We start from the raw sequence: 16,278 nt of genomic DNA, 5'->3' as shown, positions 1-16,278 counted from the left end.
AGATATATACCGCATTGTACTTATGTGGAATTGTTTTTTATAGGATGCTGAAAATACTTTTGATTGTAGAGTAATATAGCTCCTATCTAGTCACTATCTACTGCCCTAACCGTCCTCTCCTTTCTGCCAATGACCTTAGACTTGTCTCCTCTTTTATCCGAACATCCCACTCCTGTCTCCAAGACTTTTTTTTTTTTTTTTTTAAATGTAGATTGTGAGCCCCACATAGAGCTCACAATGTATATTTTTCCCTATCAGTATGTCTTTGGAATATGGGATGGAAATCCATGCAAACACAGGGAGAACATACAAACTCCTTGCAGATGGTTTTATGCCCAAGTGGTTAGCTGCAGTGCTAACCACTGAGCCACCGTGTGGCCCCCCTCCAAGACTTTTCTTGAGCTGCACCAGTGCTCTGGAATGCTTTACCCCGGACATTCTGATTAACCCCCAACAGAAGTGCCCTAAAATCACATCTATTTAGGCAGGCTTATCACATGACCTGTTCACAGTGTAGTGTGCAGAGGTATAGAACAATAACAGCAGTATAAAGTATGTATTTTGTAGGTTGGAATTTAGATCATTGTGTAGGTCTTCATTTAGATTTTGTAGATTATGGGTATTTAGAAAGGAGCCATCAGGATTGTGGCACAAACCTCTGTCAGACACTCTTATATGGTTGATTTCAGCTTAGTTCTCATCCGTGTGATTTTTCCATAGCTCTGGTCTGTCAGAGGACCAGAAAAACGCAAAAAAGACTGCGACAATAGCAGACACCAAAGGAGCCTGAGAGACCCCAGTGACTATGATGGATCCCATCGATGTCTGGTTTTTAAACTGAAACTGCCAGATGAAAGTCGGCGTAGCAGAATTTTTCATTCAGTGATTTATGATGGATTTGCACTGTAAAACTCACCCTGTGCAGATGTGAACCCAACTGTATCAGCTTCAATGTAGTCAGCAAATTTATGGGGCAAAACTTAAGGGGACGTTCACATTACCGCTGCTGTCCACCCTAGGGTTTCTGTCCTAAACCCCAGAGAAACTGGACAGGGGATGGCTTGCCGGTGGTCAGCTTTAAAACCCATTAATTTGAATAGGTTTTTAACCACTTCTGGACCGCCCATAGACTTTATACGTCTGGATAGTGGTTGCCTAGTTCTGACAGGACGTATCGGTACGTCCAGTCAGGACACAGTAGCTGCACTGAGATTGTGCAGCTACTGAAGCTGGGAGCCGGCTGTAACTTCAGCCGGAGCTCCCAGAGAGATGACAGGGAATGTTTATTCCCTTCCCTGCCATCTTGATCGTTGTGTATACAGCGCTCAATGAGCACTGTATACACAGCTATGGACGCTGCCATGATTCAGCCGCCCTTTGACCCGGCGGTCACGTGATCCGCCGGGAGCAGCGTCTTGCAAGAGCTGCTGGGTCCTACAGGACCTAGATCAGCTCTGTATACTGCATATACAGTGTGCAGGATGTTGTATTCCTCCTGCAACTGAGGCTAAATGTACCAGCCTCAGTTGCAGGGGAAATCAGCCTCCAATACAAAAAAAAAAGTGATCAGATGTCCCCAAAGGTCTCTTATGAACTTACGGGGACACAATCTGAAAAATAAAATAAAATAAAAATATAATAAAAAAGTTTTAAAAAAATGTAAATACAATAATAAAAAAAATAATAATAATACGCTAATAAAACGCCGTTATTAAAGGTTATAACCCCACCCCTGACGACACCATACAAAATAAAAATTACCGTAACGGAGAGGAAAAACTATTTTATAAAGTTTTTCAGTGACACTTTGTGTTATTAAATAATAAATTGAAAACCAGACACAATTTCCCCCCTATTATGTTTATATTTTCCCGGATATAAAAAGAAATTAAAACACATTAGAAAATAAAAACAACATAAAAATAAAGTCCTATGTGTCCCCGAAAAAAGACGCAAAAATTAGTTGACTGAGACATACGGGAAAAATGTTACAGCCCTCAAAACTGCACATACAAAAAGACCCGAAAATGTGTCTGGTCCTGGACCACAAATTGGCCCGGTACTGAAGTGGTTAAAGGTGACCGTCGGTGTCAGTAAGCCGCCTCTCTGCCTGGAAACGGTTTTCTTTGCACGGACACAAAGTCCTGTCCGGGGTGGACTGTGGTGGTAGTGTGAACCCAACTTAAGTAGCAAAGAGTAAATATCAAGATAAATGGAACAATAAATGCATGCATACATAAGTAGATCTGACCTGTGACACTAGGTGCACACCTGCGCCTTGGTTTTCACTCTTCGGGTTTGCTTTGGAAACCAAAGAACGGAAAACTAATCCGCTTAAAAAATGTTAACACGAGGACCCCATAGACTAAAAAATGGGTCCGCCGGGTTTCCGAAAAAATGTGGAGACTTATTCAGAGACGGAAACCCCAAATTTGAAGCAGGTCCAGGTGTGAACCTAGACTTAGAAGACTCTTGTTCTTACCATATATCAAGGTCAGATGAATAATCTGTAGCACCTAAAAGCACATCTGGCGGACGGTACCAGAGAGTCACCACTTCTGAAGAATATGTTTGGCTGGGAATGGATTTTGCGCGGGCGAGACCTATGTAGACAGCATGTAAAAATAAATCATTTTATTAAATTTTTCATCGATACCTCCATTATAAAATGTATCTGTGTGCCTTTGTTATAGGATATATCAATATGCCTTCAATATAGACTATACCCATGTGCCTCTATTATGGAATATACCCATGTGACTCCATTATAGAATATACCCATATGCCATCATAGAATACATCTGTTTCCATTCATTATAGAATACACCTGAGTCGCCCCAGCTCGGCCTATGTAGATTCACGGTGCGAGCAGGCCCGACACCGGGGGCGGCAGCGCCTTGAAAAAGGGGAGTTTTAAGCAAAAATGGATTAAAGAAAAATAAAAGTTTGTCGTGACGCCAGTTGGGGTTTCGGCTTGAGGTGAAGCCAGGCACTGTAGATAGGGCCTCTGGGAATAGGTGGTGATGCAGTGCCAGATGTTATACCCTCCCCAACCAGGGCAGGTCCCAGGGCCAGATGATATAGGGGAGGAAGGGATGATTTCCAGGAGGAGTAACAGAGGATCGATGAAAGAATACAGTCCAGACAGGGGTTAACCAAACACTTACAGTTTACTTCTGTAGTCAGCAGGAGATACCAGATGTTACAGGAGGATTCACCTTGCTCCAGTATAGTGAGATGCCAGTCCTCCCTTTTACCACCAGTATGATTCAGCCTTCCACTGCTGCTCAAACTCTCTAATAGATTTCCTCTGGTCCTGGGTTCCAGGAGCTCAGAGGTTAATTACAACTGGGTAGATCCCCCTTCTGGACAGCAGGTAACGCGAGTTCTTTGGGATGGTGGATGCAGACACCCCAACTCTGTATGTTACTGAGCCTCCAGGAATCTTGCATTCACTAGGCCTCGGTCCAGTGAGTCTCTCAATGTTCTTAGTGTTTCTCACACTAGTTAGGAATTGATGGTCCTATAACTGCAGCTCCGTGCCTGTGAGGTCTCATCTCACCTCTGCAGGTCTCCGGCCTCCTGTGCTGTTCTATCACACCATGAGGCTGCAGCATACCCTGCACCTCAACACACCTGCTCCTCTCTCTTGCACACTCTGAACTGGAACTGAAAAAGAGAGAGACCCTCTTCCAGTCTGTAGCTCCACCCCTTTTCTTAAAGAGATAATGGCTGTGGAACTTTGTGTATGCTGACAGGTTGACTGGATCTCACTATACCTTCACAGTACACAGTATAGATCACATAAGATGACATTTGTAGTGACCCACTCTGTGGGGCGCTACACACCCGTATGCTCCGTTGTAGAATAAACCCCTGTTCCATCATTATAGAATATATCTGGGTACCTCCATTTCAGAACATAACCGTGTGCCTTCATTATAGAGTATACCTGTAGTATATCTGGCTAGTGAGGGGCCTTAACCCTTAAGTACTATCATGGTGTCTATCATACACCACTATCATCTATCTTATATGAGGAGCCCAGTACCATAAATAACATGATTATAGAAGGGTCCAATGTTCACAGTAGTGGCTTTTTTTTCATTGTTCCTTGCTGACCACATTGAATTAGAATTGCAGAGCTACAGTATGTTCCCCATGTTCCTAACAGTGACTCTAATAAAGATGGGAGTAGAGACTGACAGATTTTGCACTGGGGCCCAGCATCTTTAAGTAACAACTCCAACTGGCACTTCGTTTCCTTCAAAACAGACGGACAAATGCCTTATGTTTTGCATATATACCGAAAAGTATATTTTATATCTTCATTTCTTGATCTGTATAAACCCAGTGGGTCGGATTTATTTAGAATGGCGTTTCTTGGACCAGTTTTAATGAAGGGCCTGACATGCAGAAAGTATGTCTACTTTATCAAGAGGTTCCAAGAGCTTCTTAATAAATCAGATGTACGCCTGTGTCACCAGAATGGAAATCTATTCCTGTTAGGAACTGGCATTGATTTTCTGTATCACTCACCCAAAAAAGCAGTATCCTATACAATATGTTGGGCTGAGGTGTCCTCTCCATGGCCCGTCCACATTTGCGGAATATGCCGCAGAATGGGATTTGGTTGCACATTTGACGCCAAATCTGTGCTACATTAGAACCTTAACAGGCATAGACGGGATAATACATTTTCCCCACTGTATCTTGTGCCCATTTCTTGGTGATCTCTCCTCTCCTTATAATTTACAGTAATGAGTATATATATATATATATATATATATATATATATATATATATATATATATACCGTATATATCCTGTATTATCACTGCCAGTAATATTGTGTTTCCAATACTTATGAGGCTATTACTCTGTTGGCCAGAAACAGATTAATGGCAGATTGCTGCTTTGATAGAAGATTTGTGTAGTATCCCCTGCTATATAGCAGACTGTACATCAAAAGCATGTACCTGAAAAAATAAGACTAGCAGCCGCAGCCCCTGTTGTTTCAGCTGCTGTGCACAAAATGGTCTTATCAGGTCCGCACTTACCAAAGTCAGCCAGTTTGAGCTCCCCTAGGTAGCTGATGAGAAGGTTCTGCGACTTTAGGTCCCGATGTAGGATGTGCTGATGATGGATATAGGCCAGACCTCTAAGCAACTGGAACATGAAGAGCTACATGAGGAGATAACAAGTTTCAGATCAAAAGGAGATACTCTTCACCTTGTACGAAAGCATTTGTCCTATAGTTCTGTTTAGGATCAGTAACACATATAACATGTTGGTACCGGGATTTTTTAATTTACTGTACAGATCTGTACCACGATCAATGCAGATAGTCTAAATAGAATTGGCCATTTTATATATATATATATATATATATATATATATATATATATATATTATATATATATATCCAACATAGCAAAAGTCACGCAACCGTCATTGTCAGAACCTCCTGGACATTTGCAGACATTTAGAGTAAATGTGACTTTGTGTTCTGGTATAATCTCATAGGCATTTAGGGCAGAGCTGTATTCCCTTCTCCTAGCAGAAAAAGGGTTAAGGTTAAGACTATGATTGCCGCAGTCTCTACTTGGCCAAATGTACTGTGTCTAGAACTCTGTAAAATGAGGTGTTGGCTACTCTCATGTGTCAGAGCCCCTAATGAACACCAGCAGGCCAATTTAGAGGCAGGGGGAAGTTAGGTAGAGGGGCTAGGGGAACACGGCCTTAATTTACTACAATGGAGCTAATAAAAAACATGCTTCATGAACTGCACATTTTACAGAAGCTCTATTTATATAAAGCCTATTAAATAATGTAGTCTAATAAAAATGACCGAAGACCCAGCTATACCGAGTCACTGGCAATGAGCAAGTAATATGGTCCCTGGTGACTTTCACCAATACATGCAAATGATGTGGATATGGGTTAGAACTTTATTATTCACCTTCTAGATCTCCGGAGCTAGTGGTTTTATGGCCTCCAGCTTGTGTTTATAACACAGAAGAGATGACATGTTGTCTTAAGTGACGATGACAGTGGTAATCAATGAAAAATGTTATCCTACTGATATCAACCCTGATACTATGATGTGTTATAGAGGTATGCCCACATGGGTCAACTCCAGGATCCAGAATTTAATGATTTTTTCACAAAAACACTGCATATGGGGTAGTTTTATGGCAGTGCGGTCTCTGTATTCAGATCAGGTTGCTTTCAAAGCACTGCCAAACATGCAGCACAAGTAAATCTGCATTGTGAGTTTTTCATAATGTGTGGTTGAGTCTCTGCGGTTACATTTTGTGTAGACCTGGCCTAAATAAGGACTGCAGTGAGATCACAGAACCAATGGTCCATATTTTACATGCACACTGAAAGACTCCTCTCAATCTTGCAGTGTTTTTCTCATTTCCATAAAAGATTTATGACACTAAGGTTAAGGCCCCGTGTGGCAGCATTTTTATTGCAGATTTTGTTGTGTTTTTTTGAGCCAAAGGCAGTAGTGAATTGAGCAGAAGGAATTTCCCATTCTCTTTGTAGCCATTCTTGGCTATGGTTCAAAAAAATGCAGTAATATTGTAACATTTCTGCCTGTTCTGGTCTCTGCGCCACCCTCTGCTCGCGTGCTGCGGCGCAGGAGGTGTGTGCAGTTTGATAATTTGCTTAGGGTTTTTTGTTGCACTGTGTGAATTCGGCTCTAGTTCTGTAATTGAATTTGCACCACATCCGTCTTCTGCCCTTGTTGCCTCTGTCCATTAAGTGGTTAATTTTTGCCTTGCCCTGTGATTGACAGCCTGCCTTCCTGTCAGGTCCAGGGAGGGTTCTTCCTCCCTATTTAGTCTTGGCTCACAATCACATTGTTGCTTGCTATTGCCTTGTGTGTACTTGCTTTTTTCTGTCGTTGTTATTACTTGTATTCTAATCCTTGATCTCTGGCTTTCCCTACTCATTATTCTTTTGGACTTCGATTTGGCTGTTACCTGACCCTTGACTAGCTAACCTCCCTTTGTTGTTGTTCGTCTTGTCTGCGTTTTGTGTATCACATATATAGGAAGGGACTGTCTTCGAGTTGCTGCCTATTGCGTAGGATAGGGCCTGGCAATAGGAAGGGACAGTGGGGGGCTTCAGCTTAGGGCTCACTGTCTCTTGTGCCCCGCCCCAGGATTTCCAGCAGCTACTGGGGAATTGCTGTCCTAGTAATTCCATAACAAATATCTGCAACAAAAAAAGTGTTGATATCGTAATGTGGGGCTTTAGTTTTAATCAATAAAATTACCTAGAAATTAAAGCAAAAAAACAACTTTATCAGCCTTGGAATACGGCTTTTTTTTATTCTGCAAAATACTAAAACATTTTAAAAAAAAACAGATAAATCTTGGTGCATGGAAAGAAAATGCAAAAAAACTAAGGTGGAATTGACCCATCTTTGAAATAAAAAGGTAAATCATAAATCGATAAGTATTCTAAAATAGTCCAAACACACCTTAGGTGTCACTGACCGTTCTACCGTGTATGGAAACTTGTTCACACTGAGCAGAAATCCCGGCTGCACGGAGACACTCCCGGACTGTTACACGGGATAGGAAATGAATGCAATAGAAAAAAGGTTCCAGCATGCCATATATAATAAAATATAACTTTTACTGAAGCATAGTTAAAAGCCTACACAATAGGCATGGATCCATATAAAAAAAAAATTACATACAAGAGCTTACACGTTTCGGGTGTTCAGAAAGAAACGATCCCTTCAGAAAGAAACGATCCCTTAGTCTATGACTAAGGGATCGTTTCTTTCTGAACACCCGAAACATGTAAGCTCTTGTATGTAATTTTTTTTTATATGGTTCCATGCCTATTGTGTAGGTTTTTAACTATGCTTCAGTAAAAGTTATATTTTATTATATATGGCATGCTGGAACCTTTTTTCTATTGCATTCTAAAATAGTGGCAATACAAACTGCTACTCATCCTGTAAAAAACAAGTCCCTGCATAATTGTATTTTTTTTTTTTTTCCAATGGAAAAAAACCCAAAGATTTGGCCCAAAGATGACCTGTCCTTAAAGGTCTAAAGCATGGATGTGGTCATTGTGGAAATGCTACTCGATACAGTCCCAAGAAAATGAAATTGAGCATACTCCATACATATATATAAGGGAGGCTTAAAAGCAAAATGCAGCAGAAAGCTCAATTGCTTTTAAGATAGCACTTTCTGCTTCATTTTTGCAGTTTTTTTCAATGCATTTTTTTTTTTTTTGCTGCATTTTATTACTTGCAGAATTCACATTAATGTTTGAAAAAACACAATGATTATTCATACGTCTGGAAAGTCCATATTCTCTGCAATACTGTCTAGATGCTGCAAGAATTGCATTATCCATTACTGTGGGTGTGTGTGATGTCTGTGTGCAAATATATGGCTGTGTAAAATAGTTCTGCGATTCGGACGGCTGTTTAAGCCGTCCGGGTCCTGACCTTGCATGCGGTGCCCTCGCTCCCTCTTCTCCTCCCTCCCGGCGGCTGACGCTGGCCTGGGCGGAGTTTGTGGGGGCGGGGCTTGCCCGCGCTATTTAACTTCCGGCGCTGGGCGGGGACTTCCTCTTGATCCCCGCCAGCGTTGGAGAAGCCAGATCTTCCCTCCCTCCCCATTTTGTTTTTTTCTGTTCGATTTGCGTATGGTTTTGTTATTTATTGGTTCTTTGTTTCTTTGCAATGTTATTTATTTTGTTTCTATTTATTTCAGGTGTCACAGCTTGCATGTTGGCGGGACCTTGCGCCTTCCCCTTCCCATCCCCTGCTGGTCATCGGTGTAGAAGATGAGGCGCGTCACCCATTGAATATCACTTACATGCAAACCGCAAGACGGTGGCGGGGCATTCTGGTGACGCGCTTGGTCTAGAAAGGGAGGGGGATAGCAGGGTTCGGCCGACGTGTGTATATGTTAATAAAGCTGTGGCCGACCCCCACAATTTAACCATCCAAGAGTGTATTGGTGTTTTATTTATGTCGGGTGACATCAGCCGTGGGAGGAGGTTGGTTTGGGTTTTATGCCACTTTACGCATGGTCTAAGATTACTGATTTTATACCTAATAGGTAGAAAGATGGTAGCGTTAGAGACGGCCACCCAAAATTCAAAGGAGTTTCTCCTCACCGGAAAGTTTCCTCAAGAAAGCTATGTATTCATAAATTAATGCCAAAATCAGAGGTGTAAATTCAGGTTTCGGGTTTCCATGCAAAATCTGTAACAAAGCCCCAAATACCTTGTGCTCTTCTTATGTTGTAGAAAGGCCTTCGAGCCCCCCTCAGGCTCCAGGGCTCAGTAGCAATTGCTACCTTTGCACCCCCATAGTTACACCACCGACCAGAATCCCCCTATTTATTAGTGATCCATGATGAAGGTCTTACCCGGACATTGTAGGGCAAAAGTCCACCTGGGTGCTGTGTCATGTACTGTGCCAGGTCTGTATGCTGCAGGGAAAGGTAGGAGTTAATAAAAGTGAATAGATCACATGATTAAACAGGGAGAGGCTGACTAGCTGAAGGTTAGAGAAATATTCAAGGGCCCACATCCTCCTTAGTCATTTATATCACCCATAACCAAAAACTGCAACACAAGCCAAGTGCATCATTGCTGTATTGGTTATATGCATTAAACCCCAAGACCCTGAACTAGTTACCTAAAAAGAAAGTCCTGGTTGTGCTCCCTAGTCCAGCCTTACAGCCGACAGGTCTGAACCCTGATAGAATGCGTAATGGTATTCGGCCTTCCTATCCTCCCCAAGGCATGCCTTCACAACCTCCCTCTACACAGGCTACAGAAAAACATCCTAAGGTTAACGCCCCATGTTGCAGAAACACAGATATTTTGATGCAGATTTTGCTGTGGTTTTTTTGAGCCAAAGCCAGGAGTGGATTGAGCAGAAGGTAGAAGTATAGAAGCCTCCTATATAGTCACCATTTGTTTTGTATCCATATTTGGCTTTGGCTCAAAAAACCTCTACAAAATCTGCAACAAAAATAGCTGCTTTTCCGCAACATGGGGTCTCATCCTAAAATTGTTATTGTAAATTCTCACCTCAGCCGTTGTTGATGGAGCTCTACACCAGAATTAGGGAGCCTGCACACGGAGTTTATGCTCACTCATTCTGAACGTAAAACTCGTTCAGAGTGAGCAGCGTAAAAAAACAGATCCCATTGACTTGAATGAGTGCCGGCATACGCGCGTATCACATTGAAAGCAATAGGTAAAAAAGCCTCCCATTGATTACAATGGGGAGTGCGTGTATGCCAGCACCCATTCAAGTCAATGGGATCTGTATTAACACCGCTCACTCTGAACGAGTTTACATTCAGAATGAGCGAGCGTAAACTCCGTGTGAAGGCTCCCATAGACAGTCAAGAACACTAAAATACTTGACCGCCCTCTTAAAGAGGACCTTTCACCACTTTTGGGCACATGCAGTGTTATATACTGCCAGAAAGCCGACAGTGCGCTGAGTTCAGCGCACTGTCGGCTTTCCCGATCTGTGCCCGGTGTAAAGAGCTTACGGTCCGGTACCGTAGTGCTCTATGGTCAGAAGGGCGTTTCTGACCATTAGCCAGAGACGTCCTTCTGCCTCGCGGCGCCTATCGCGCTGTACTGTGGAGCGGGGAGGAACGCCCCCTCCCTCTGCTCACACAGCTCGTCCATAGACGAGTATTATCAGGAGCGGGAGGGGGGCGTTCCTCCCCGCTCCACAGTACAGCGCGATTGGCGCCGCGAGGCAGAAGGACGTCTCTGGCTAATGGTCAGAAACGCCCTTCTGACCATAGAGCACTACGGTACCGGACCGTAAGCTCTTCACACCGGGCACAGATCGGAAACTCAGCGCACTGTCGGCTTTCTGGCAGTATATAACACTGCATGTGCCCAAAAGTGGTGAAAGGTCCTCTTTAAACAATGGGGAGGAAATATTTCAAGGTATCTGGAACCATGGATAGGTTCTAGATAATTCATAAACTCTAGTCACTAGAGGTATGCTTCCCTTGGGTGCCTTCTTACCAGAGACACTTCGGCCGTGGCCCCAATCAACGGAAACGCCACAATTTGCCTGCGGCAGAAATGCTGCAGGAAAAATCACGGTGTTTTATAGTAAGGGCAAAGTGGATTGGATTCTTGTGAATCCCATGCCCACTTTACGGTAAAAACCGTGGTGTGGGTTTTCCGCAATTTCCAAAAACTACGTGGCTTTGGAAATCGCAGCATGTCAATTATACCTACGGAAACGCCGGTGGCTTACCCATAGGTATAATTGTAACAGAAAATCCGCGGAGGAAAACTGCGTGAACTTTCTGTCTAAAGTGCTGCGGCAAGAACCGCGATGCGTTGCCGCCTTTTGCTGAGGGACGTGCCATGGGGCCTTAGATGTCCTCGGAGATGAGCAGTATTATATACCGCTAGAAAGCTGACAGTGCACTGAATACCGCCCATCTTTAAGGACATGAAAGGTCCTCTTTTAGTTGCGTACTGTGCTCCTTATATTTTATGTATCCATTCTGTATATATTTGGGCTCCGACAGCTACAACTGTTGTTCTTGTTTCCCTGCCTATGTTCTTATGTTTTTGACTTGCATACTGTACAACTGTTTTGTACTTTATTAGGCACTTTGTGTGTGATTTTTTAACCATTTAAAACCTTAATAAAATTACAATTAAAAGAAAAAAAAGAAACGTGCCATGCAGTATGTTTGATAAAAGTGTACAGTGCTTTTATTGGAGTGTTATGAGCGCCCTATAAAGGATCTCTTTATTATAGCAGAAACAGCACATTTGTAATTCTGGGACCGACAGTCATTTAGAAAACACACAAGTTAATTTAGCTCGTGGGACAGTCATTTCTTCAGCAAGAGGGTTGGCACATCAGAAACCTCCAATAAGTTCTCTCTCCACACACTGAATTTGGTTAAGAACTGTCTTCAGCCGCTTTATTCTTCTGTCTGTACATCACAGTACAAAATAAGCTCTCATCCGTCTGACTACTGACTACACATTCAGTGTCCTCACTATGAGACGCTGTGCCTATCTCCTCAAAGACAGGGATTCTCACCAACACAAGTGATTCTGACTCCCCCAGGCCCTGGCACAGCCTGTCTTACTAAGACAGGGAACATTATGGGAAGGGTTGTCACTTTACTTATAGAGCTCCTCCCACCTGACTGCTTATTAAACCTATTAACATCTTACCTCTCTGCAAACCGAATGAAAACGCCCAACTTTCCAGAGTAAGGTTTTGGACAAGCTCTTTAAGGCCAGGGCACCACATAGCGTAAATGCAGCGGCAGAAAGCACTGTGTTTTACATTAGTTGCAAAGTGGATGGCATTCTGGCTAATCCCATCCACACAATGAGAAGATAAACTGCGATTTTCAAAACCATCGCCGTTTTGGAAATCGCAGCATGTCGATTACACCAACAGAAGCACCAGCGGTTTCCCTATAGGTGTAATTGAAGCAGAAAGTCCACAGAAGAAACCTCTGCAAACTTTCTGAGCAAAGCACATTGCGATGTGTTGCCGCTGCATTTTCCCTGCAAAGCTTTTTTTTGCTGTAGGACACCACATTGGCCTTAGCCTAAAACCCACTTTCTGTAGCAGATTATAGATGTGGAATGTACGAGATTTGCGTACAAGTCATGGACTACACTGCTACGGTACATTTCAGCAGGTTAGCTGGCGGTGGGATTACTGTGGCTATCCTGCTGCGAGAACAGCCGGCGCAGCCCTGGAATATCGCACAGAACAGGAAAATGAAATATACAGCACATATATAGCACATATACATCACTCACCACGTATTCAAAGACAAAAGTCAGTGTCTCCCTGGTTTGAATGATGTCATGCAGAAGGACAATGTTCGCATGTTTCAGGCCCTTCAAGAGTGACGCTGGAGAGAAAGGCAAACATAGGTAGTAGTTAAGGAAACGATTATTAATATTATTAGGTCATTGGTAAGAGAGATTCATGTAATACATTTTTCCTATTTTTTTTTGTATGTGTTCAATTATTTAGAAAGAACACATGTCATGGTGGATCTATGGATAAAAGGCTCTACGTTAGGAAATGCTATATATATTAGAGTAATTTACAGATCTTATATGTAATTAGGATAATGGAATCATCATGTCTAGTAAATGCAGGTGCCAGAAATTAGGAGCATTACCTTCCCGGATAGCAGTAAAGGGGACGCCTTCCTCAGCTTTCATGCTGATGACTTTTAAAGCCACTAGCTGTCCATTAATCCTGGAGAAATATCAGACACATAAATGCTGTTCAATGGGTTTTCTGAAGAAACAATAAAGACTGATTCATGTCTTGCATTAGTCATCTGGAGAGCAGTTTGACTTTCTGCCACTAGAGGACAGTATGACAAAGCATTGGTACAACATATGGCTATTCAGATGGCGAGGTGCTACAAGTCCCAGCCTAGGAATATGACAGGGACAGGGGAACTACAGGTTGCTCACCTGCATGTTGTATTGTGTGTAATGTTCATTAACCTAGTGTAGATGGGGAAATCTATACAGTAATATACGATTCATCCATTCAGTGCGATACAACCAGTAACATTGTCAATGACATCTGCACAGTGTGCCAATATAAGGATTGGTTTATGGCAGTTCTCTAATATTCAGCTATTATATCCAGATAATTCCCTTTACAATTCATTTGATTCAAGTAATTCTGGAAAACATGAACCAGAAAATGAAATTCTCGGTGATTGCTCTCCCTGAGGCTGTCAGCAGTATACAGTTCACAAGGAAAAACATTTGTGATCTACTCATAGTCATCTTGTTACTAGTATACACCATGGTCCTGCCTGCTGTAACGGTGTCTATCACCTGGCCACAACCAGCACTGCAGTTCTTAGCGGTTGATGTGCCACTCGGTCAACCATACCTCCCAACCGTCCCGATTTCTGCGGGACATTCACGAATTCGGTGTCCTGTCCCGCGGTTCCAGTCAGCGGGAGGTATGTCCCGATTTCAACTCATTGGTGTCCGGAGAACATATAAGCGAGTAAAGCAGGAGCTGTCACAGCTCAGCTCCTTCCTTACCACTGCGCTCCGCCTTCGGTGTGTGTAGGCGTAATGTGATGATGTCATATCGGGCCTACAGCTATGTGAGTGGAGTGAGAGAGTGGCGAGGGAGCGTTGGAAGGTGAGTGTAAGTATTTGTTTGTGTTAAACATTGAGGGGAACGTAATGTAGGGGGCCTATGAAACTGGGGGGAACGGCATGACACTGGGGCAGATGAAGGGGGGGAGAACGGCATGACACTGGGGCAGATGAAGGGGGGAGACATGAATCTGGGGCAGAGATGGGGGGACATGAACCTGGGGTTAGAGATGGGGGGACATGAAACTGGGGGAAGAGATGGGGGGGACATGAATCTGGGGGCAGAGATGGGGAGACATGAATCGGGGGGATGAGATGGGGAGACATGAATCTGGGGGCAGAGATGGGGGGACATGAAACTGGGGCAGAGATGGGGGACATGAATCTGGGGGCAGAGATGGCGGGACATGAACCTGGGGCAGAGATGGGGGGACATGAATCTGGGGGCAGAGATGGGGGGACATGAAACTGGGGGCAGAGATGGGAGGGACATGAAACTGGGGCAGAGATGGGGGGACATGAAACTGGGGGCAGAGATGGAGGGGGGACATGAAACTGGGGGCAGATAAAGGGGTTATATGAAACTGGGAGAGATGGAGGGGGGAATATAATTGCACGAACCATGCGGGCAGGAAAGTACTTCATGATCTACTATTGTGTAGTGCTAGTGTGAATGAGCCTCTAGGCTTATTTATGGTGTTTTACAGTATCAGCAAAGTGAATGAGATTTCCTACATCCACACATTGCAAAAAAAAAAAGATTTACGTATTTTCAAAAATGCAGCATGTTACATTTCAGCTGCAGAATGGCAAGCACTTTTCCTATACATTTAATAGGGGGAATGCAGGAATAACTGTTTTTAATCTGCCCTTCTCTATGTAGGGTCTTAGCCAAATAGAGATAGCAGTGTATGAGTTTCACAAGTTGCTCCTCGTGACCTGCATTCCACATGGCAGACCCCAGGGGAGTACAGAGTGATGAGTTTAGCTACATTCGGTTGAATCAGTCACAGGACACAATCGATCCCGCCAGTTCATTTACAGCTGCGCTCCACTGCTCTTGTAAATAGCCAATTCATTTGCAGGGCTACAACCGTGAACAGTCCGTCATGACCGAACACTTCTTTCATTTATCTCAATGTTCTAAATTAATGACATTATAATCCAACACAACAGTAAATGTCCACGTCCTTACAGCCACAGTGTTAGAATGGCGATCTACAGGAGAAAGTGACCCCATATTTTTATATAGGAAAGAATTCCATATATTTATTGCTATTTAGTAATGACCTATAACATCATTGCCCTGTGTTGTGTATTTTTCAGCCTGGTTGCACATTTGGTTTCTTCAGGGTTTGCTGTGTTTTTTGGGGGGGTTTTGTCATCTTTAGCTATTTTTTTTTCAGATGCTTTCCTATGGAATTCTTTATAGGAAAAAAATGCTGGAAAAACTCTTGAAAGCGACCTGTCTGAATAGGACCTGTCCTGAGTTTTGCGGCCCAGACTGTTGGCCTACACACAGATCCGTGTAATACACAGTCACATGGTTGGGCCGACAGACATAAATAGGTCAGTATGCTTTCCACGAAAAACTGGATAGCTCACTGAACTAGCACATGGTCGTGTGCAAGAGGCTATGTGTTACGAATGGCCTGCTGTTATCAGAATATGCACATTGTATATCCTACACAGTATTTTGGCATTAGTAATAAGGAATAGGAGAAGACTCACTTACCGGCTTATCCCTTTATATACTGTTGCATAGGAACCTTCACCCAGTTTTTCAAGATTTAGGTAGGAAGAAGCATTGCCAAATGGAAGGCCTTTTCTCTGCTGTAATAGTCACGTAAAAGTAATTCAACATGTTATCCTATCCACTAATCCTACTATCCTACTATAATATTATAATTATTATAATTATAATATACTAATATATGAAAGTTTGTGTGATTGGATGTTAGTTACTCAATCACACAAAAACGTCTGAACAGATTTGAATGCAATTCGGCACATACATAGATTGTAACCTCGATTAAAATGTAGGCTACTTATTATCCCGGTAAATGACATGGCTTTGCGACTGTTATGAATTTATATTCACATACTATATTA

General features: G+C 42.9%; 1 protein-coding gene across 2 annotated transcripts in view; it reads right to left on the bottom strand.

Moving 5' to 3' along the window:
• The window catches only part of CDK15 (cyclin dependent kinase 15), a 96,981-nt gene that overhangs the window by 61,567 nt on the left and 19,136 nt on the right, over nucleotides 1–16,278 (bottom strand). For both annotated transcript variants that reach the window (XM_075284340.1, XM_075284341.1), the window contains 6 exons: nucleotides 15,902–15,999; nucleotides 13,212–13,291; nucleotides 12,841–12,935; nucleotides 9,420–9,482; nucleotides 5,061–5,184; nucleotides 2,483–2,603 (listed from right to left, as the gene is read on the bottom strand). In XM_075284340.1, coding sequence (XP_075140441.1) covers nucleotides 2,483–2,603; nucleotides 5,061–5,184; nucleotides 9,420–9,482; nucleotides 12,841–12,935; nucleotides 13,212–13,291; nucleotides 15,902–15,999 — 581 coding nt within the window. The remainder of the gene's footprint in view (nucleotides 1–2,482; nucleotides 2,604–5,060; nucleotides 5,185–9,419; nucleotides 9,483–12,840; nucleotides 12,936–13,211; nucleotides 13,292–15,901; nucleotides 16,000–16,278) is intronic.

The sequence above is a fragment of the Leptodactylus fuscus genome, chromosome 8 (genome assembly GCF_031893055.1).
Source record: "Leptodactylus fuscus isolate aLepFus1 chromosome 8, aLepFus1.hap2, whole genome shotgun sequence".
Taxonomy (NCBI): Eukaryota; Metazoa; Chordata; class Amphibia; order Anura; family Leptodactylidae; genus Leptodactylus; species Leptodactylus fuscus.
Note: the sequence above shows the minus strand (reverse complement) of the source record. Positions and strands in the feature narration are given on the sequence as shown.